The sequence below is a fragment of the Pan paniscus genome, chromosome 18, assembly GCF_029289425.2.
Source record: "Pan paniscus chromosome 18, NHGRI_mPanPan1-v2.0_pri, whole genome shotgun sequence".
Taxonomy (NCBI): Eukaryota; Metazoa; Chordata; class Mammalia; order Primates; family Hominidae; genus Pan; species Pan paniscus.
The window spans coordinates 100,218,418-100,242,639 of NC_073267.2; the positions used below are offsets into that span (position 1 = coordinate 100,218,418).

Genomic DNA, 24,222 nt, shown 5'->3' on the forward strand with positions numbered 1-24,222 from the left:
CATCTTGTGTCCCCTCCTAATCCTTATTATTCCTTTTTTTTTCAACGCTTCATTGGCAGTTCTTACAGTTTGTTCATTCAATGTCAAAACAATTCAGTTTCCACTGATGGCTTGTTTCATTCTCTATAGAAAGAAACTCTGGATTCTGAATGCTTTATACAATAATCTCTTTTCAATAATCATTTTCCTTGATCTCCCTGTAGAATCTGATCCTATTTATCATGGTCTTATTTCTGTAATTACCTCTCCCCTGGATTCTTGTATTCTACAAAGTCATTTCCTTTCCCATCTCTTACAAACAGAAATCCATTTGTTCATGCTGTGGGTTGAAATCTTTCAATTTTAGAAGAGAGTAGCTTTATTCAAGGTCAAGAGCATGATGTATGATTTTTCCAAACCAGTTGCTATTATCCCATTTTCCTTGGCCATCGGTTTGTCTAAGGTGGGGCAGGTAACCCAGAACTGTTCAATGAGATGTAAACCAATGTCTTCTCTGGAGGACTTTCCTTCTCAAGTTAAAGGACATCCATCATAAATCAAATAAATCAAAGTTATAAAGAATTCTCATTGAACTAATCTATGCAACAGCTACGGTGCTTAGGAGATGGTATTTTCCTGGTCCATTTTTTATGCACTGAATTCTATTGTTATTCCTAAAGGTGCAGTAACTAATGAAGTTCTATGATCCATATAGAACAAATAACATAGTAAACATTTACAAAACACTTAGAACCCAAAGGTCATGTTGAACTGCTTCACTAAAGACAGCAATAATTTATTTCCAGATTTCTCCTTGTAACCTGAGAAAAATAAACCCTAGTTTGTTTCATTCACTGTAAAACAAGTTTTCTGTTAATTGCAGTTGACTGCAATCTAAGTATTTCTATGAAAGCTCTTCCCTAATTATTCTCCTACCTTTCTGATTTCTTCTCTGTGTCTTTAAAACAGAGTGGTGATTTCCCCTCAGCTCAACCTTAATTTTTGGTGTGACTCAGAAGTTCTGACCTATTGGTTTTTAATTCAATATCAGGTTGCTTATTTTAAATAGTATCTACAAATTGAATTCTAAATCTGTAGCTTTATCCCTGAATTCCAGGTTGTGACGTGGTACATACAAATGCAATCCCAACTTCACCTCAGGTTAACACGTGAAAACTGAACTCATTATCTTATAATCTACTTCAATGTTTCAGTACGTGTCACTACCATTCTCCCAGATGCCCGGTGTGTACACCTGTGTGGCACTCTTGTCTGTCCTTCACATTCCATCTCCAGGTGCACAATTTTTACTTTCAAACATTTCTCAATTCGATTTCCTCCTCTGTCATTTCTTTTTTTGATTTCAGTTTATGTATTTTCTGATCTCGACAACTGAAAAGACTAAAAGAGTACTGAAGGTACTATCTGCCTCCATTTTTCCCAAATTCGTTCATTTTAATAATCTGTTTTTAGATCTCTCTAACGTCAAATATGATCACTTGGTTCTCCTATTCAAAGTCTTTAGTGGATCTATCATAAGAATATTCTTGGAATCCCACAGCATATCACATAAGACTCTGAGAGGAATCAGCATAATTTGATTTCAGAGAGTATTTCCCCCAAAATTTTGGGGAATAAGTGTACTGAGAAGTTACTGAACAAATTTCAAAATTTATTGCTGAGAAAAAATCTTAATAAAATGGCAGAATTAATAAATATTTTACACAGGATGCTTTAAATACAATTTTAAAACCAATAGTCAGCACCTGATTAAAAATGAAACATAAAATGAAGACTATAAAGAAGAAAGCCTGCTAATGCTGTGGCTCAGCGACATAATGTAATGTAGACAAGATTAGATCAAGCAACCTTCTTGAAAAGTAGCACAACTAAAATCTTCACAAATCACCAATTGTCTGCCTTAAAAACTGTAGTCAATTAAATGGATAATGTAAACTCTAATAAGATCATTTAAATAAATATGTAAAATAAAATTTTAAGATATAATTAAAAGATATATCTATAAATGAAGTAATGTGCAATGTATGCATTCTGTTGAAGAAAATACAAACTTTCCTGATATAAACCCTAAATAAGTGGGAGATTCAGCCATGCTAATAGATTAAAAAAATCAAAGTTATAAAGAATTCTCATTGAACTAATCTACGCAACAGCTACGGTGCTTAGGAGACACAATGGAATGTTACAAAGGGATCCAAAATTTTACTTCAAAACTCAGGTAAATTGTGAAAAGAAAATGTAATGGGAATTGGGGAGGCTTTCTGTAAAAGATCAGAATATATCATGAACCTCTAAGAAGGAAACAATCATTATTTTGACTAAAATTAAACAGATAAATAGAACAAAAACACAGGAAGAATTAGATACATATTAGGGAATTTAGTATATAATAAGGAAGGTATTACATTTGTGTGGGAAAATAAAGTATTTCTCCCACAAAATGATAATAGCCAATGATTGGTAAATGTGTAAGTCGATATTGGAATCATATAATTTTAAGTATCGTTTATGACAAAACAAGTTCTAGGTGATATGTCTTAAATGTAAAAGTAAAATTGTAAAACTTTAATTAAATATATATTAATTTTTAAAAATTGAGGTCAGCTACTCAGGAGGCTAAGGCAGGAGAATCGCTTGAACTTGGAAGGTGAAGGTTGCAGTGAGCCGAGATCGTGCACTGCACTCCTGGGCGACAGAGTGAGACTCCATCTCAAGAAAAAAAAAAAATTGAGGTTAAGAAAGCCTTTCTTCAAATTCAAAAGCTAGATTTTATTTTTATGTCATTTCCTGAACAAAATTATTATTATTGTTATTATTTATTATACTTTAATTTCTGGGATACATGTGCAGAACATGCAGGTTACATAGGTATACATGTGCCATGGTGGTTTGTTGCACCCATCAACCCATCATCTACATTAGGTATTTCTCCTAATGCTATCCCTCCCCTAGCCCCCCACCCCCTGACAGGCCCTGGTGTGTGATATTCCCCTCCCTGTGTCCATGTGTTCTCATTGCTGAACAAAATTATTAATCCTTCTGTTGCTTTGGAATTGAGGAAGCAGTGCTTCTCCATCTCAGCTGATGGGAATGTGAAGTGTGCAATCCTTCTAGAGGGCAATGGAGTAATGGAAGTAAAAACTCTTTTAAGTGTGACATAGCAATTTTATTTCATGGAATTCATTTGTAAGGAAATAACTAGACAAATGGTAAAATGTATTTGTAACATTATTTTACTTATCAGTATGTCTGAGAATATGGACTGATTGTAAACATATTAAACCTACATATCCCTAGTGTTCCATTATTGGAACACTAAGTGCATGAGTGTTATTTATATCCTACTGCTCAAGGTCATTGCCAAGGTCTGATTTTTCACACATCTGCAATTCAAAAACTGGCAACCTCCGGCATAAATGGGTTAACTGTTCAATAAAAAGGGACAGATTAAGTGGATACATTTATCTGACATTGGTTTTGAAATGAGATTAAGTCTGTAGTAGCTAGAATGGAAGGTTATCAATAGAGAAACAGTCATAGAACATACATCTTTTTATTTGAGGGGTGCAAATAAGCTTTCCATGAGTAAATATTTAATATTTACCCCAAATCTGTACAGCTGGAAAGATTTTAACTAATTGTGTGCTGCTTTATTTCCAACCTAACTTGCTATATTTTTAGAAGTATCATTTTTTGTTTTTACAATTTAAAAACAAGACATATCCCATTTGATAAAGGGGAAAGGAAAATTTATACAGGAGCAATGTCTAATATATAAGATAAGGCAGTGTTTAAGGGCGTAGACACGGCCAGGCGCAGTGGTTCACGCCTGTAATTCAGAGGTGGGAGGATCACCTGAGGTAGGGAGGTCAGGAGTTCAGGACCAGCCTGACCAACATGGAGAAACCCTGTCTCTACTAAAAATACAAAAAAGTAGCCAGGCGTGGTGGCACATGCCTGTGATCCTAGCTACTCGGGAGGCTGAGGTAGGAGAATCGCTTGAACCTGGGAGGTGGAGGTTGCGATGAGCTGAGCTTGTGCTATTGCACTCCATCCTTGGTAACAAGAGTGAAACTCCGTCTGAAAAAAAAAAAAAAAAAGACACAAGGGGCAACTGTTTGCACCCTCGGATTTTCTATTTACTAGCTGCACTTTCTAGAGTGAGTTACTAAACTGCTTGGTGCCCTAGTTTCTTCTCTGTAAAGAAAGATACCTAAAAGTCACTACCTCCTGTGTTTTGAAATTTGAATGAGTTAAAGAAAGAAAAACATCAGAAAATGCTCTGGTATAGAGTAAGTGCTAAATAAATGCTATCATAAAAGTGTAGATGATATTTAGGAAACAGACCTAGAGTTTTTCACATTGAGAACAGTGATTGAATTCCTTTGGGAAAAATAAAGCTAGCATGCTTTCTAATGTTGTGTCAGTAGGCATAGGATAACCAAGACATAGACATCACTTTTGTTTTCATGATCCTAATCTTTACAGAGAAAGGAGATGGAAAATTCCAGATACTTCATACGGTATTTTAACAAAGAGAACGGCACTTTGAATATTATTTTATGTGTATATCCTAATATAATTTTAACTATGAGAATAAGACTTTAAAGGATATTAGACAGTATAAGTGCAAATCAATCAAATAAAGAGAGTTAACAAAGGAAAAAGGGAGACAGAGATAAAGAGATTGTGGGGATAAAAAAACTGAGGGAAGATAATGATGGAAGCAGATGCAGAAAAGTTAAAAGAGTGAGTGTCTTTCCTACTTATACAGGCTTAGGTTTCCTCAGAAACTTCAAGGAATGAGAAACACAAATAAATCAACTGCCTTTTAGATTCTTTATTATTGCCCAAGCCACACAGTTATAAATAGTTTTTGTATTTGGGACTAAAACCAATGAACAAGTCTGGGAGTTAATTACCAATAACTAATTCATACATTTACTGGCTATTGTTTACTATATCAGTGTTGAGCACTTTACAAACATTATATTCTAGCAGTCATAACATTTATTGCCATTTTTTCAGATGTGAAAGCTTGATTTTCCAAGTCACACACTAGAAAATGGCAGAGCTGGAATAGAAACTGAGATCTGTCTGACTCTAAAATTTCCAAAATGGCTTCTGATAGGAATCTTGATTTTGAGAAAAATGAGGAAAAGACAAGATTTCTAAAATTTTTTTGTAGGAAGAGAACAAATACAAACAAACTTACATGGCCAATACTGATGGGAAAAGAAGTTCATTTTTATATTAAAATTATTTAATCATCATTGTCTTCAGATTGGAATGTACTTTATTAATGTTAATAACTGAGTTTTTGTGCATTTACTACTTTGACCAAATGGTAGAACAAGCAAAATTAGAAAGGAATTAGAGTATTGTCACGGTAGGTTGAATGGCCTGTAAAAACCATTCTTCCCCAACCTGAGTGTCTGAGAAGTTCTAGGATTGTAAAAAGACGTTGCCTTTTGTTAGTGTGTGAAACTCTGCTGCAAGAAGTCCAGAAGGCCTAGGGATTAGTTGGAAGAGAAAACTCATAATCTTTCCTGTAAACATATCAGCTAAATAATACATTCAGAACTCTAAGACTAACAGGTAGATATGGAAAAAAATCCTTCAGGAAAAATTATTTTTAAGTTAGTGGATGGGACAAAAGTGGAAGTTCAAAAATCAGATAGTTTGTGATATACTTACCCTACAGGAATCACCTCTGAAACCAGATCCTTCTTGGCTCATAAGGCTTACTCTAGATACTACTTTAAGTCTGGAATGAAGGGACTTTCTGCAGGGACCAATGTTGTTGAGGATATATCCTCAGTGTGGCATACTGTATGTAGTAGCCTCTTTTAAATGTAACCAAAAATTTGAAAAGGTTTTCTTATCATGCTCCTGGGGGAATCTCTTAGCTTCCTAATTTCCCTAAATTGAGTCCTTATGTATAATGCACTCTTTCAAAGCTAGAATCAAGTCAGTCCTGTAAAATAGAATGAGGAAGTTTATTAAAATTTGACAAAATAAAGTTTAACATATGTTTCTCTTCTGCTTTATGGGCAGATATAGCTTGCTTTCTTTTGGTGTGTATCTACCATGTCATAAAATTGAACTAAGATGTCAGTTCCAGTCCCAGCAGAAATTAGATGAGTTATGTAGGTGGGCAGGTGACAGCCAGCTCATTGTGAGCATGTTGCACCTGTTCTCATGATTTAAGAACCTACTTGAACTTCTGCTTCCTGTGACTCAGAGGAACATTTAGGTCTCAACATTCTCCATGCTTTCTTGAGCAGAGCCCTGAAAATTAACAGTATGAATGAAAATCATATTATGGGCATAACTCTAACTGATAAAAAGACACAGTAGTTTCCCCTTACCTTCAGAGGACATGTTCCAAGACCCCTAGTGGACATCTGAAACCACAGACAGTATCGAACAATATGTTATAATAAAGTTATGTGAATATGGTATTTCTCTCTTTCAAAATATCTTAATATTTTTAGACTAAGGTTGACTGTGGCTAACTGAGGTAATGGGTAATAGAAACCGAGGAAAGTAAACCATGGAGAAGGGGAGACTACTGTAAATAGAATGAGATTTTAAAAATTAACCTATGCATATACAGTAATTGATTCTTGACAGGGTGCCAAAATTCTTGACAAAGGTGCCAAAGATAGTAATAGGACAAAGAACAGTCTCTTCAACTAGTGGTTCTGAGACAACTGGATATCCACATGCAAAAGAATCAAGTTGGACCCGTACTTCACACCCATAGAAAAAAAATTAATTTGGAAGGACCGAAGACCAATATAAGAGCTAAAACTATTAGAAGAAAACATAGTGTAAATCTCCATTACCATGGTTTTAGCAATGGATTCTTATAGATATGATAATAAAGACACAGCAAAAAAGAAAAAAATAGGTAAATAGGTAAAATGTACATAAAAATAATGTTCATCAATGGATACTGTTAAGAAAGTTAAAAGACGACCCACAGAATGGGAGAAAATATGCCATCACGTATCTGATAAGGTCTTATATTCAGAATATTTAAAGAATTCTTACAACTCCATAATAAAAATACAGGCAGGGTGTGGTGGCTCACACCTGTAATCCCAGCCCTTTGGGCAGCCAAGGAGGGAGAATTGCTTGAGCCCAGGAGATGGAGACCAGCCTGGGCAACGTAGTGAGATCCCATCTTTCCAAATATTAAAAAATTAGCCAAGTGTGGTAGCACACACTGTAGTCCCAGCTACCTGAGAGGCTGAGGTGGGAGGATGGCTTGAGCCTGGGAGGTTGAGATTGCAGTAAACTGTGATTGCACCACTGTATTTCAGCCTGGGTGACAGAGTGAGACTCTGTTTCAAAAATAATAATAATACAAATGCAAATAACACAATTAAAAATACACAAAGAACCTTAATAGACATTTTGCCAAAGATGATATATAAATGACCAATAAGCACGTTAAAAGTTGCTCAGCAACATTTGTCATTAGGGAAATACTAATCGCAACCACAATCTAACAATATGTCAAACCTATTAAGATGTCTATTATATATTTAAAAAAACAAAACAAAATAAATGTTGGCAAGAATGTGGAGAAATTGGGACTTTTGTGCATTGTGGAAGTGTAAAATGGTACAGCCACTGTGAAGAAAAGTATGGCAGATCCTAAAAAAGTTAAACATAGAACTATCATATGACCCATCAATTCCACTCCTAGGTATTTACACAAAATAATTGAAAACAGGTACTCAAAAAAAAAAAAACCTGCATAGGAATGTTCATAGCAGCAATTTTCACAATAACTAAAGATAGGACAATCCGTATGTTCATCAGCTAATGAATGGATTAAAAAATGTGGTATATCCAAAAAATTAGCCAGGCATGGTGGTGGGCACCTGTAGTCCCAGCCACTTGGGAGGCTGAGGCAGGAGAATGGTGTGAACCCAGGAGGCGGACCTTGTAGTGAGCTGAGATTGTGCCACTGCACTCCAGCCTGGGCAACAAAGCGAGGCTCTGTCTCAAAAAAAAAAAAAAAAAGTGGTATATCCATGCAATGGAATATTACTCAGCCATGCAAAAGGAATGAGTACTGATACACGCTTCAACATGGATGAACTTTGAAAACCTACTAAGTGAAAGAGGCCAGACACTAAGGTCACATACTGTTTTGATGCCATTTAAATGAAATATCCAAAATAGATAAATCCATAGAGTCAGAAAGGAGATTAGTAGTTGCCTAGGGATAAGGAGAGAGGGGACTGGGCAGTGACTGCTCAAAGGATATGGGATTTTCTTTTAAGATGATGAAAATATGTTATAATTTGATGAAACTGATGGTTGCACATGCATATTGCAACATGCATATTGTGTGTATACTAAACACAACTGAACTGTACTCTTAATGTTAAGTTTATGTGAATTTTTAACTCAATGAAAATAAAATTTTAACATAAAAAGATAATTAAGTAAATATTTTACATTATGAATTAAGATTTGAGTCATTCAGTTTGGCTTAGCACATTTCTTTCAAAATCATATTTGACTTAGGTTTATCTTTCTCTTCATATTAGGTAAAAATATACCTTTGATTTAAAATAGTATGATACAGTTAACACACTAAGTTTTCTCTTATTTTAATCCCTGCAGTCTAGGTATCATATAGAACTCAGGCTAAAATTTAGAAAAATGGGAATAATAAGTAGCGATGTAATTAACAAAAATCAAGTTTGTTAAAATGATATGTTGAAATACAGTTGTTCTTATAATAGTGTTAAATGCTTGAGACTAAGGGTGTGTGGCATTTGGTCTCCTGTTTGGATACATTGTCTTTCTGAGCAGCATTTCAGGCATTCAGGATGCCTAGCATCAATCTGCAAATTAAAAAAAAAAAAACACTGATTGAATTCATGACAGGGAACAAGAATTCATCTGCCTTTCTGCCACTCAACAGTAGGTAAGTCACAACCTCATTTTTTCTTTTGTTATGGAAGACTATTGCATTTCTACCTCATGGTCTTATTAGAAAGAATAAATGAGATAATATATGTAAAAATATTCAGAAAACTTTAAATAGGTCTGTGAACTTCTGTTTGTGTATTACAGCAATGACATAAAAAGGAAGTAGTATGTTATAGTGTTTACAACCATGGATTTTGAAATTTAAAACACTGAGTTTGAATATTTGATGACCGTAGCATAGTGATCATTGCCAATATATTTAATGAACATGTTACTTAATATTAGCATCTCTAAAATAGGGATGCTAATTGCATGAATGAGATAAAAAGCAAGTAGTGTTTCTAAGGATATCACATGTATATGCTTCCAAAACAATTTTAAATGATGCTAATTTAATGAGTTTGTTAATAGCTATTCTTTTTTCATTAAATGGTCTTCAATTTATAAATAGACTTTAAAATATCAGATGTTGATTTTCCTTGAAGATATTTTGCTGTTATACACTATTAGACATAATTCCCTTTGTTTTCCATTTACTTTCATATCCAAGCTTCTAAATATTTTTTCCTTTAAGGCCATGGAAATTCAAAAGTAGAATTCCCATGATAAGTGACCTCAGGATTCAGATCACAGTCATAAAGTGGCCACCAAAAGCGTTGCTAGGTTGTTGTTAGAACTGGAGGCATTGTGGGAAGCACTATGCATATAGCATCAAAAAGGAAAACATTTGTGAAAAGATCCAGTAATAGTGGAAACTTGGCATGCTGGCACGTTTTTTTTTTTTGGCCGGGTAAGTGGGGGACAGTACAATTAAAGTCAACAGCCTACTAAAATTACCAGGTATTTTCTTTATACAGGTAATGCATAGTATCTATACCACAACACTGAAATTCTCTCTCTCCCCCATCTCCATTGCTGTTTTTCAATTCGACAGGCATTTATTGAACATCCACTCGTGTCAACCTTTTCAAGGAAAAGTTAGAATTTTCAATTGCTCCATATGCTTAGATTATGTCTTGGTTTACAAGGAAATTTCTTGGTCTAGGTTATATTATATTTCAGTAGGAACTAGCAACAACCTTGGAAATTGGTTCTACAGTGAATTGCCTCAGACCTGTTGTATGTGTGTGATCATTTCTAGAGTAACAATTATTTTTTTAAATAATTCTATTGGTATCAGTTTTTGAAAGGATTAAGATATAGTATAAACATTCTTTACCAAGAAACCATTATTATCAATTATCCATCTGTTTATATACATATTCATGCCCACATCCATCCGATCACCTGCCTCTCTCTCAAATTTACAAGACTTACTGTGGGCCAGGATTTATGAATAAAATACAGTCCCTGCTCTCCAGAAACTCATAGACCTAGCAAGGGAGGCAAAGAGGCTAGTAATTGTAAATTATATTATGAAGTAGATAATATAAAAGATTTGAAAACACGTTGTGAGAGCACAGAGGAGTAATATCTACCCCAGACTGGAATAGAGAAGGAGACATCCTTGATGAATTGACGCATGAGATGCAATTTTGGAATGAGAAGTAATCAGCTAAATGAAAAACGTCAGGGATTGCTTTAGAGCAAAAAGATTTCGTGAGTGAGCCTCAACAGTCATGAAAGAACAAGGAGTGTCCCTGTAATTCATCAGGTTGTGAGGCGGAGAGGCCACATGAGAATGTGGGGAGATGGGCTGTATGCAGATTCCAGAGCTTTACCGACATCATGAGATGTTTTGAAGGCAGAAGTCTCAGGGATTTTAAGTGGTGAGTAGGCAAGATAAGACGAGGGAAATACTCCATTGCTAGGCTTTTTGACTGCTTCCCTTTTAATTTTTATGGTATCCCTTCTTGCTTGCTTCTATTCTTCTCTCCCGTTTCTTTCCTGTTGCTCCTGTCCCTTTTCTCTCCACCCTTAGTCTTCCTTTGCCTTTCATCTCTTTCCTTACTAATATGAATCAACTAAACAATGGATACATTGTAAAGACACCAGCAATAGACTGCTCAGCAATATGAGGTTTTATCTTGGTAATGAACTCCTTACTGACAATAGTTTCTGTTAAGTGACAGCTGTGATTTTTTTAAAAGAGAAAACAGTTGTTCTCATGTTTGTAAAACTGTATTTTGATTTTTAAATGCTTATTGGAATGGCATTGACATTACTACATTGAATTTGCAGGGTTGTGCATCTTGAACCTCTTATTTTATACTTAAGTCTATTTTTAAGTCAAAAGCAATGCAAGTTTGGTTTAGGTTATTCAATATTTTAATATTTAATACTTAAGTGATCAATCATTTATATTTATAAAAGTCTCATTATAAAATATTCGAGTGGAACTAAATTGTATAAAAGTAAAAAGTTGCTCCTTCCCTCCTCTCCTCCTCCCTTCCCTTCCCCTCTCCTCCCCTCTCTCCTCCTTCCCCCCTCGGTCCGCCGGAGCCTGCTGGGGCGAGCGGTTGGTATTGCAGGCGCTTGCTCTCCGGGGCCGCCCGACGGGTAGCTGGCGGGGGGAGGAGGCAGGAACCGCGATGGCGCCTCAGAAGCACGGCGGTGGGGGAGGGGGCGGCTCGGGGCCCAGCGCGGGGTCCGGGGAAGGCGGCTTCGGGGGTTCGGCGGCGGTGGCGGCGGCGACGGCTTCGGGCGGCAAATCCGGCGGCGGGGGCTGTGGAGGGGGTGGCAGTTACTCGGCCTCCTCCTCCTCCTCCGCGGCGGCAGCGGCGGGGGCTGCGGTGTTACCGGTGAAGAAGCCGAAAATGGAGCACGTCCAGGCTGACCACGAGCTTTTCCTCCAGGCCTTTGAGAAGCCAACACAGATCTATAGATTTCTTCGAACTCGGAATCTCATAGCACCAATATTTTTGCACAGAACTCTTACTTACATGTCTCATCGAAACTCCAGAACAAACATCAAAAGGAAAACATTTAAAGTTGATGATATGTTATCAAAAGTAGAGAAAATGAAAGGAGAGCAAGAATCTCATAGCTTGTCAGCTCATTTGCAGCTTACGTTTACTGGTTTCTTCCACAAAAATGATAAGCCATCACAAAACTCAGAAAATGAACAAAATTCTGTTACCCTGGAAGTCCTGCTTGTGAAAGTTTGCCACAAAAAAAGAAAGGATGTAAGTTGTCCAATAAGGCAAGTTCCCACAGGTAAAAAGCAGGTGCCTTTGAATCCTGACCTCAATCAAACAAAACCCGGAAATTTCCCGTCCCTTGCAGTTCCCAGTAATGAATTTGAACCTAGTAACAGCCATATGGTGAAGTCTTACTCGTTGCTATTTAGAGTGACTCGTCCAGGAAGAAGAGAGTTTAATGGAATGATTAATGGAGAAACCAATGAAAATATTGATGTCAATGAAGAGCTTCCAGCCAGAAGAAAACGAAATCGTGAGGATGGGGAAAAGACATTTGTTGCACAAATGACAGTATTTGATAAAAACAGGCGCTTACAGCTTTTAGATGGGGAATATGAAGTAGCCATGCAGGAAATGGAAGAATGTCCAATAAGCAAGAAAAGAGCAACATGGGAGACTATTCTTGATGGGAAGAGGCTGCCTCCATTCGAAACATTTTCTCAGGGACCTACGTTGCAGTTCACTCTTCGTTGGACAGGAGAGACCAATGATAAATCTACGGCTCCTATTGCCAAACCTCTTGCCACTAGAAATTCAGAGAGTCTCCATCAGGAAAACAAGCCTGGTTCAGTTAAACCTACTCAAACTATTGCTGTTAAAGAATCATTGACTACAGATCTACAAACAAGAAAAGAAAAGGATACTCCAAATGAAAACCGACAAAAATTAAGAATATTTTATCAGTTTCTCTATAACAACAATACAAGGCAACAAACTGAAGCAAGAGATGACCTGCATTGCCCTTGGTGTACTCTGAACTGCCGCAAACTTTATAGTTTACTCAAGCATCTTAAACTCTGCCATAGCAGATTTATCTTCAACTATGTTTATCATCCAAAAGGTGCTAGGATAGATGTTTCTATCAATGAGTGTTATGATGGCTCCTATGCAGGAAATGCTCAGGATATTCATCGCCAACCTGGATTTGCTTTTAGTCGCAACGGACCAGTTAAGAGAACACCTATCACACATATTCTTGTGTGCAGGCCAAAACGAACAAAAGCAAGCATGTCTGAATTTCTTGAATCTGAAGATGGGGAAGTAGAACAGCAAAGAACATATAGTAGTGGCCACAATCGTCTGTATTTCCATAGTGATACCTGCTTACCTCTCCGTCCACAAGAAATGGAAGTAGATAGTGAAGATGAAAAGGATCCTGAATGGCTAAGAGAAAAAACCATTACACAATTTGAAGAGTTTTCTGATGTTAATGAAGGAGAGAAAGAAGTGATGAAACTCTGGAATCTCCATGTCATGAAGCATGGGTTTATTGCTGACAATCAAATGAATCATGCCTGTATGCTGTTTGTAGAAAATTATGGACAGAAAATAATTAAGAAGAATTTATGTCAAAACTTCATGCTTCATCTAGTCAGCATGCATGACTTTAATCTTATTAGCATAATGTCAATAGATAAAGCTGTTACCAAGCTCCGTGAAATGCAGCAAAAATTAGAAAAGGGGGAATCTGCTTCCCCTGCAAATGAAGAAATAACTGAAGAACAAAATGGGACAGCAAATGGATTTAGTGAAATTAACTCAAAAGAGAAAGCTTTGGAAACAGATAGTGTCTCAGGGGTTTCAAAACAGAGCAAAAAACAAAAACTCTGAAAAGCTCTAACCCCATGTTATGGACAAACACTGAAATTACATTTTAGGGAATTCATCCTCTAAGAATTATGTTTTTGTTTTTAATCATATGTTCCAAACAGGCACTGTTAGATGAAGTAAATGATTTCAACAAGGATATTTGTATCAGGGTTCTACTTCACTTCATTATGCAGCATTACATGTATATCACTTTTATTGATGTCATTAAAACATTCTGTACTTTAAGCATGAAAAGCAATATTTCAAAGTATTTTTAAACTCAACAAATGTCATCAAATATGTTGAATTGATCTAGAAATTATTTCATATATAAATTAGAATTTTTTTGCATTTATGACCTGCTGTTTTTCTACTTTGTAATTGTGAGACATTTTCTTGGGGAGGGAAAATTGGAATGGTTCCCTTTTTTAGAAATTGAAGTGGTCTTCATATATCAACTACAGAAAAGGAAAAAAATAGAAATTGAAGGATTTTTATGAAATTATATTGCATTACTATTTGCAGTCAAACTTTGATCCTTGTTTTTGAAATCATTTGTCAATTCGGAATGAAAAATTATAATGTAAGATATTTTTACATTACATAAGTTCATTTTACAATTAAAAAATTGCACTTCTTCATCTTATGCCTGTTTGAGAAGATATTAAATTTTCACATTGTTGACAGTGAAATGCTATGTTGGTTTATAAGATTACAGACCATTTGTTTTCATGTGGATAATTTTAGTGCATTGCTCACCCGGTATGTTTTTTTTTTTAACTTGAACATTTTGCTTGTTTTGTTTTTCTTTTTTAATTAGATAATCACATGGAAAATTAAGGTGTTCATATCTTTAAATTAGGATTGCAAACCAAGGGAAGAACGCATTTGAGATTTTAAGATGTCACTTATAAGGGGAGAAGTGTTCTTAAAAAGTCAACCAGAAAACTGTTATGCCTTTTATTTGTTTGCAAGGATGTCTTTGTAATGTGTTTCATGAATAGAATATCCAATACAGATAAGCTGACTTGAATCATTTTGAGCAATTTTGCCCTTTGTTATATGTGTTTCACGCACATATTTGCAGTTGGATTTTCTCCAACAGAAAGTGGATTCACTACTGGCACATTAACAAGCACCAATGGGTTTTTATTCCAACTCCGAGCACTGTGGTTGAGTAACATCACCTCAATTTTTTATTATCCTTAAAGATATTGCATTTTCATATTCTTTATTTATAAAGGATCAATGCTGCTGTAAATACAGGTATTTTTAATTTTAAAATTTCATTCCACCACCATCAGATGCAGTTCCCTATTTTGTTTAATGAAGGGATATATAAGCTTTCTAATGGTGTCTTCAGAAATTTATAAAATGTAAATACTGATTTGACTGGTCTTTAAGATGTGTTTAACTGTGAGGCTATTTAACGAATAGTGTGGATGTGATTTGTCATCCAGTATTAAGTTCTTAGTCATTGATTTTTGTGTTTAAAAAAAACAGGAAAGAGGGAAACTGCAGCTTTCATTACAGATTCCTTGATTGGTAAGCTCTCCAAATGATGAGTTCTAGTAAACTCTGATTTTTGCCTCTGGATAGTAGATCTCGAGCGTTTATCTCGGGCTTTAATTTGCTAAAGCTGTGCACATATGTAAAAAAAAAAAAAAAGATTATTTTAGGGGAGATGTAGGTGTAGAATTATTGCTTATGTCATTTCTTAAGCAGTTATGCTCTTAATGCTTAAAAGAAGGCTAGCATTGTTTGCACAAAAAGTTGGTGATTCCCACCCCAAATAGTAATAAAATTACTTCTGTTGAGTAAACTTTTTATGTCATCGTAAAAGCTGAAAAAATCCCTTTGTTTCTATTTATAAAAAAAGTGCTTTTCTATATGTACCCTTGATAACAGATTTTGAAGAAATCCTGTAAGATGATAAAGCATTTGAATGGTACAGTAGATGTAAAAAAAATTCAGTTTAAAAGAACATTTGTTTTTACATTAAATGTTTATTTGAAATCAAATGATTTTGTACATAAAGTTCAATAAAAAAAAAAAAGTAAAAAGTTTAAGCCGCCTTCCTCCCTCCTCTCGCCTCGTTCAATCTGTTACAAAGTTCAGCTAGAGATTTCCTTCTCCCTGTGGAGTTTTATCCCCTGCTCCTGTGGCCGTCCTCCCGACGGATCCCTGTGGTGCCAGGCAGGAATGGCCTGCTAGGGGACCCGTTGAGCTCCCAGGGCCTTTCTGCTGCTTCCTCTACCCCTGTGTTTCATTAGGCTCTCCAAATCCACCCAGCTCCAGGTAAAGTCAGAAACTTCTATTGCAAACAGACCTTCGGCTTCTCCAGTGCGGGTGTGTGTCCGGGAGAGGGGGGTCTGCCTTTTTCACTTCCACAGGTGGGGCCCTGACAGTATTTGCGGTGTCTTCCGGGTCCTGCAGGAGCAGTCTGCTTCCTTCATGGGGTCTGTGGGTCCTCTCAGGATGGCTGGTTTGTTCTCGCAGTCAATCTGGAGCTAAAACTCACAATGCGGGCATCCATCTGCAGGCTGCTCTGTCGGGAGCTGCGATCCAGTCCTGCCTCCGGTCCGCCATGATGATTTCTCTCCCCAGGTGATTGAAACAATACGGAAGTATAGACCACATGGAATTCTTCTCTGCAGGATTCACCGTTGGTAATATTTGGTGTGCATTCTTGGAGAATTTTTTCATTCAAGCACACCCACAAAGTCTCGTTAATTTTATAATGCATTCTCTAGTTTGTCACTTAAATTGGAAATTTTTCTCGATCTGCATATGTAGAACCATTTAGTTGATTTTAATAGCTTCATAATTTTCCATTGTATACATGTCATATATTGTGATTAGTGTTCGCTATTGTTTGACGTGTCAAAACCATTTTATTTTATGTATATAAGTGTATGTATGTGTAAATATGTATGTTACATAAATATATTCTATATATATTTACTCCTGTGCTAGCATGTCTAGAAATAGATTCCTCCACTTTAACTTATATTAAACATTTTCAATTTGTAATTTCTTGAAAAGTATACAGTAATCACTTTTGTTTTAAAACCTTGAAAATACTGGAAATTTTTGTTCTTTCTCTTACTCATTTCTCTTTTTCTATTTCTCTGTCTCTCTTTTGCTGTTGAATGGCAAAACAGAAAACAATGAAGCTCCTAATGACTGACAAGCACCATTGAAAATGGAAACATGAATATATTTATTGGCCATTTGCACGTGCTGTTGCTCCTGTTGTGAGTTACCTGTGCATGCCTTCTCATTTTTTCAAATTCGACCTTCTCGTGGAATTAACCTATTGACTTTTTCTTAATCATAATATTCTGATTGATGACACTATCATACCTAACCTTCCCATTGAATTGTATCAAATGAAGACAGTTTTATTAATAAGGAATTTTAAATTTAGAAAATAAAGAAGAGGAAAACAGACAAAGAAATCACCCATTTTTCTACCACTTAGAAAAAAACCCTGTTTTTACTTTTTCTTCCCTTTTATTTTGGTCTTTAAAATATTTTTTGTTCATCTTATACTGTTGGGAACATACTGAATCAACTTTTTTTTTCATATTCCAGAATATGCATATAGTAACATATATAATATATATAAATATATATATATAAAAATCTATAACGTCAAAACCTTTGGATAGAGATTTGACTATAGTTCCCTTTCAAGTCACATCCATTGTCATTCACCTTAGTTACTGTCCCATTCTCATGCCCAATTGTGCTCCATTTTCATCAATTATTGGCTATAAAATTCTTCCTCCATTGCTGTTGTGGCAGGGCCTCCTGGCATCTCTGCTGTAGTGTTTTCTTTTGACCGCAATACTTGTTCCATGTCCATAACACTTAGGATTCCCAGTCCTGTTTGACCTGGCTGCCCTCAAATCCATTCTTGACTCCCACATGTTCATGGTGCTCCCGCCAGCTCCTGCTGCTCTCCTGCTGAAGTGGTGCATTGGGAGCCTAGGCTTGGTGTGGAGCGGCACAAGAACGAGCAAGGACATGAGAAAGTCAAGTGGTGTGGGCTTGAGGGAAAGTGTGTTGATGGCTGTACAACTGGGAATCCCGTGCTATTCAATTCGGGTTGAGAAATAATCATCAATAATGTTTGATGCTTAGAGATAAAGTGGTTTTGAAAATTATGTAAGGAAAAAATGTCAACGTATTAGATTGAAATCTATAAAATTGATATTTGATCATCTTTTGATCTACAGAGAGCATAATTTTATATGGTTCAAATCAATAAATACATGTAAGCCTGGAGATTTACAATTTATTGATAAACACTAAAGACAAAATTTCAAAATGAATTTCTTATATATTTTATCTTTTTCTTTCTATCCAAATATACTTTATTAACTTTTTTTATTTTTACATCTCAACTTTTATTTTAGATATAGTGGAGATTTGTTTTAGGGACGTGCAGGTTTGTTTCATGAGTATATTGCATCCAGGTTGTGAGCATAGTACCCAGTTGGTAGTTTTTCAACCCATGCCCCACTTCCTCTTCCCTCTAATAGTCCACAGTGTCTATTGTTCCCATGTCTGTGTCCATCTGTGCTCAATGTTTAGCTCTCACTTATAAATGAGACTGTGCAGTGTTGAGTTTTCTGTTCCTGCATTAGTTTGCTTAGGATTATGGCATGCTGCTCCATCCATGTTACTGCTAAGGACATTATTTCATTCTTTTTTATGGCTGTATAACACTCTGTGGTGTACATGTTCCCACACTGCCTTTATCCAGTCCACCATTGATAGGCACCTAGGTTGATTCCATGTCTTTGCTATTGTGAATAGCACAGTAATGAACATATGAATGCATATGTCTTTTTGGTGTAATGATCTATTTTCCTTTGAGTATATACTCAGCAATGGGATTGCAGGGTCGAATGGTAGCTCTGTTTCAAGTCCTTTGAGAAATCTCCAAACTGCTTTCCACAGTGGCTGAACTAATTTACATTCCCCCACCAAGAATGTGAGCATTCCCTTTTCTCTTCAGCCTCACCAACATCTGTTGTTTTTTGACTTTTTAGTAATAGCCATTCTGACTGATGTGAGATGGTATCTCACTGTGGTTTTGATTTGCATTTCTCTGATGATTAGAGATACTGAGCATTTTTTTTCACATGGTTGTTGGATGCTTGTATGAATTATTTTGAGAAGTATCTGTTCATATGCCCTTTGCCCATTTTTTAATGGGGTTATTTGTTTTTTGCTTGTTGATTTATTTAAGTTCCTTACAGATTCTGGCTATTAGACCTTTGTCAGATGCACAGTTTGTGAATATTTTCTCCCATCCTGTAGGTTGTCTGTTTATTCTAGTAATAATTTCCTTTTCTCTGCAGAAGTTTTTTATCAGTTAAACAAATTTGCTTATCAATTTTTGTTCTCTCACTTATCAATTTTTGTTTTTAAAAATTGTTTTGTTGTCTTACTTACGAATTTTTGTTTTCATTGCAATTGCTTTTGGGAACATAGCCAAAAGTTCTTACCAAGGCCAATGTTGAGAATATTTCCTAGATTTTCTCATAGAATTTTTAGAGCTTGAGGTTTTACATTTAAATCTTTAATAATCCCCCCAACTTAATTTTTGTATATGATGAAAGGAAAAGGTCTAGTTTCATTCTTCTGCATATGGCTAGCTAGTTATCCCACCACCGTTTATTGAATAGGAAGTGCATTACCCATTGCTTGTTTTTGTTGGCCTTGTTAAAGATCAGGTGTTTGTAATTGTGGCCCTTTATTTCTGAGTTTTCTATTTGGTTCCATTGGTCTATGTGTCTGTTTTTGTGCCAGTACTATGCTGTTTTGTTTACTATCGCCTTATAGTATAGGTGGAAGTTGAGTAATGTGATGTTTCTGGGTTTGTTCTTTTTGCTCAGAATTTCTTTGGCTATTTGTGTCCTTTTTTGATTTCATGTGAATTCCAGATTTTTTTTCTAATTCTGTGAAGAATGGCATTGGTAGTATGATAGGAATAGGATTGAATCTGTAAATTGCCTTGGGTAGTATGGCCATTTTAATGTATTGATTCTTCTAATCCATGAGCATGGAATGTTTTTCCATTTATTTATATTGTCTTGATTTCTTTAGCAGTGTTTTGTAGTTCTCCTTGTAGAGATCTTTCACCTCCCTAGTTAACTGTATTCTCAGGTATTTTATTTTCTTTATTAGAATAAAATTATAAATGGGGTTGTGTTTTTTATTTGACTTTTGGCCTAGACATTATTGGTGTATAGAAATGCTACTGGTTTTTGTACATTGCTTTTGTATCCTGAAGCCTTACTAAAATCATTTATAGTTCTGGAAGCCTTTTGGCAGTGTCTTTAGGATTTTGTAGGTATAGAATCATATCATTAAGTAAAGTGAGATAGTTTTACTCCTTCTTTTCCGACTTGGATGCCTTTTATTTCTTTCTCTTGTCAGATTGCTATGGCCAGGACTTAGCAACGGCTCTCCACGTATTAATTTTTGTTTCTCCACAAGAGATTGAATGCCTTCTCCAGTTAGAAGTACCATGTATATTTTAATTCTCTGTAATATAACAATGGTATAATAGGTAGCCTTGCAGCTATATTTTTAGCTCATCTATTATTACATGAAGTAATGTTGTTGAGATGGGAGTTTTAGTTATAAGTTAAGGAAAAATTTAACCATTTGATATCTACTTAGTGCCTTCTAGAGACATTGTATTAATTTGCACTATTCCTTTAAGTATTCGAGAATGTCTATTTCCTCACAGCCTCATCCATAGAAAATCATCTTTTTTTTTTTCTCAGATGGAGTCTTGCTCTGCTGCCCAGGCTGAAGTGCAGTGGCACAATCTTGGCTCACTGCAACCTCTGCCTCCAGGGTTCAAGCAGTTCTCCTGCCTCAGCCTCCCGAGTAGCTGGGACTGCAGGTGCGTGCCACCGTGCCCAGCTAATTTGAAATTGTTAAGCACAAAATAGCTCTCCATACTATCTTATCTACACATCTTGGATTACTAGTGTCTTACTTTTAGTATGATTATTGACTGTTCAGATTTCTCCTTTTGTCAATAATCTTTTTACTAACTTTAAACCGATTTGCCATATTTTTTTCTTTATCTATTTGGAAGAACTAATTATCAATCACATATCTAATCTTTTACAACAATTTTCAACAATTTATGCTTATATTTTTATAGTGCTTATATCCTCATATAAAACATTTATATGTATATCTGGATATACTATCTTTATATTTACCTGGATATCTAATGTATTTCTATTTTAATATTTTGGATACTATCGATTATTTCCTCCATTATATTTATGAATCTAGGTATATGCTTACAATGAATTTTTCAACCTAATAGTTCTCCGAGTATTCAGATACTTCCTTTGACTTGTTCCTATTTCTGTCATTTAAATATCAGTTTGAAACTTATCTGAGTTTGTGTTCAGAGACAAAGATTTATTTTTTCTCAGTTTTATTTGTTTTGCTAACACCATTGGTTAATAATTCATCCTGCTCACCTGATGTGATATGGTTCTTCAGTAGTTCCTGATAAACTACTTTAAGCTCTCTCTAGCCCTTTCATTCCATTCTTTACATTGTGACCATTTGAAAGCAGAAATATAACCAAGCTACCACTTAAAAATTTTCAGTGATTTTCTATTGCTATTAGGGTAAAAAACTAAATTATTATAATGGAAACAAGATTTTAAGACTCGCCTATCACTCTATGCTAATCTCAGTTGTTCAGCCTCTTGCCGCACTGGCTTTCCTGTCTTAGGGTCTTTGCACAGGGCATTTCCAAAGTCTGGACTGCTCTTCTCACTTTTCAGTAATAATTTCCTGTAGCGGAGTCTGCGCAGGCACTACTGGGATGCATCACATTGTTCTCATAGCGCTCTGTGGTTTTTCTTAAGGTCAATTATCAGAGTATGTCTATAGTTAGGGCTATGTAACGTTTTGCTCCATCTGAAGTCAGAATCAGTGTCTGACCTCAGAACTTGACATCTTTCCTGGAATATAGCAGTTGCATATTAGAAACGTTAGTTGAGTGGGTAAATGAGTGCATGAATTTTTCAACACCTTGTGATTATGAGATTTCTTTTACTTTAATATTGAATTTAAAACAGCTTAAAATTTTACAAACATTTATTTCTGATAAACTCCTTTTTGTTATTATTTTGTTTTTGATCTTTTAGGTAGTAAAAGACAAAGTCAATGAATGAAGCAAATTACACTGAGGTATCTCAATTTGTGTTGCTGGGACTTTCTACATCTACACCAATACAGCATTTCTTCCTTGCTGTCTCTACAGTGTTTTACATAACAATTGTTCTAGGGAATCTCTTTGTTGTGTTTATAGTAAGCTTTGACCCTCATTTACATTCCCCCATGTATTTCCTTTTAGCCAACCTTTCATTTATGGATTTGTGCTTTTCTACCTTAACAGTTCCTAAGATGATTTCTGACCTGTACTCTGGTCATAATACCATATCATTCCAGGGGTGTGTCATCCAGATATTTGTCCTTCATGTCCTGGGTGGATCTGAGATGGTGCTGCTCATAGGGATGGCCTTTGACAGATATGTGGCCATATGTAAGCCCCTCCACTACCTGACCATCATGAACTCATGGATGTGCATTCTGCTTCTGTCTGGCGCTTGGGCTATTGGTCTCATTCACTCAGTGGCCCAGTTGGCTTTTGTTGTCCATTTGCCTTTTTGTGGTCCTAATGAGATAGATAGCTTTTATTGTGATCTTCCTTGGTTTATCAAACTTGCCTGCATAGACAGCTACAGAATGGAGTTCTTGGTTACTGCCAATAGTGGGTTCATTTCCACAGGCTCTTTCCTTTTATTGATTATCTCCTATATCTTCATCTTGGTCACTGTATGGAAACGCTCTTCGGGTGGTTTGTCCAAAGCCCTCTCTACTCTTTCAGCTCACATCACTGTGGTGGCTTTGTTCTTTGGACCATGCATCTTTGTTTATATGTGGCCATTTCCCTCAGTGTCAGTGGATAAATTTCTTGCCATTTTGGATTTTATGATTACACCCATCCTGAATCCTGCCATTTACACATTGAGAAACAATGACATAAAGATGGCAATGAAGAGACTGAGTAGTCAACTCCTGAGTCTGAGGAAGATCTCCTGAACAACTTATAAGGGCACAAGTGATGCCTTCAATAAGCACCACTGTAAACACAATTTTTTTAAAAGTTATGCTATCTTGAGATAATTTATTGTCCTTAATCATGAGCTCAAACACCTTGGAAAGTATATTCCAGTTTAGTAACCAATAATGTGAATACATATTTAATTCCTTACCTATGGGCTATTTTGCATAGTTTCATAACTTTAAAATATAGAAAACATACTCTTGTGTGGCTCGCATTTTAACTAGTCCATAGAACATTCTGAGAAGTTTATGAACTTTATTCCACAGTGCCACATTTACAGATTTACTGGTATATACTGATATTTTCTTCTGTTACTAGGCTGGGAAATGTTCTCATCAGAGAGAATGACTGGTTCCCATCACAGTTATTATTTGGCAAGCAGAGCAGTTTCACATTCTATGTTGATTCAGGTTTGCTGATTTTTCATTTTCTTCCTTTGTACTATTACCTATATTAATAAATGTACTCAGTTCCATACATTTTGTAAGAAATTTAATTTGTTTCATAGAATATTGTGAAATACTCACATACACATAAAATAGTCAAGTGGACAAAGTTAGTTAAGTGGTCAGTAGTGCTTTGAATGCCTTTTTGGGGTCTGGTCACTAAGAGGTCAAAGATGGTTTTCTTTTTCTCAACCTTGAGTTTAACCATGCCCTTTAAAAGTGTGCTGGTGGTAAAAAGTTATGAATTTAGAACAAGTATTCAGTCAAAGAAAGTAGAACTAGGCTAGGATTGAAAAATGCTAAAGAGAGGGACCTCGGATATAATCTTGCTCAGCAGCGGATCCAATGCAAGAATGAACACCACTGTATCTTCAACCATTAAGCAACCTGTTCTTTTAAACTTCCAGGTAGGAGAAACTGACCAGTACCTACAGCAACACAACACCTTTTGTAAACTACCTATTCAAATTGAAGTTGTATTCTTATAGTGAGATGGAATTTGCTTCCCTATAGCTTTCATATTGCGTTTCTCATTTTATAATCTGGAATTGTGCATGATAAAATATTTTTATGATGCCTCCTCCTTTCATGTTGGAAAATAAAGATTGTTCTATTGTGTCTTCCAGTTTTAGTTCAATATTTCCAGTTAATATTTCCAGTTAAATATTTCTTCTGAGATTAAACATATTGAATCTTAAATCTTTTTAGACAAGATCCCCATCTTGAAATATTCACCATAGAATTTTTAAAAATTACTATGAGGCAACCTGAAATATCAGCTCAATTTTCTAATTCCTAATAAATTCTCTAGCAACTATTTCATATATCATTAAACATTTTTGGAAGTTGCAAGAATGGTGAATATAGATTACAGAGATAGCTTAGTCATGTGGCT

At 35.7% G+C, this 24,222-nt stretch overlaps 1 protein-coding gene across 3 annotated transcripts; it reads left to right on the forward strand.

Annotated features, from left to right (window-relative positions):
• The first annotated feature begins 9,608 nt into the window (after window positions 1-9,608).
• Window positions 9,609-23,947, forward strand: LOC134728376 (polycomb protein SUZ12-like). Of its 3 annotated transcripts, none has more exons than XM_063598066.1 (4): window positions 9,609-16,298; window positions 16,856-16,948; window positions 20,501-20,622; window positions 21,899-23,947. In XM_063598066.1, exon 1 carries the CDS (start codon window positions 11,493-11,495, stop codon window positions 13,710-13,712), a length of 2,220 nt encoding a protein of 739 aa, XP_063454136.1. In that variant the 5' UTR covers window positions 9,609-11,492; the 3' UTR covers window positions 13,713-16,298; window positions 16,856-16,948; window positions 20,501-20,622; window positions 21,899-23,947. The 3 variants fall into 3 exon arrangements, with proteins under 3 accessions (XP_063454136.1, XP_063454137.1, XP_063454138.1); XM_063598067.1 differs by lacking the exon at window positions 21,899-23,947 and adding an exon at window positions 16,299-16,370 and having other exon boundaries at window positions 9,609-15,989; window positions 20,501-20,701; XM_063598068.1 differs by lacking the exon at window positions 21,899-23,947 and adding an exon at window positions 16,299-16,360 and having other exon boundaries at window positions 9,609-15,989; window positions 20,501-20,701.
• The last annotated feature ends 275 nt before the right edge of the window (window positions 23,948-24,222 follow it).

Excerpts from the sequence above, each read along its gene's own strand:
- LOC134728376 (XM_063598066.1), top strand. The coding sequence starts at position 11,493 with ATGGCGCCTCAGAAGCACGGCGGTGGGGGAGGGGGCGGCTCGGGGCCC.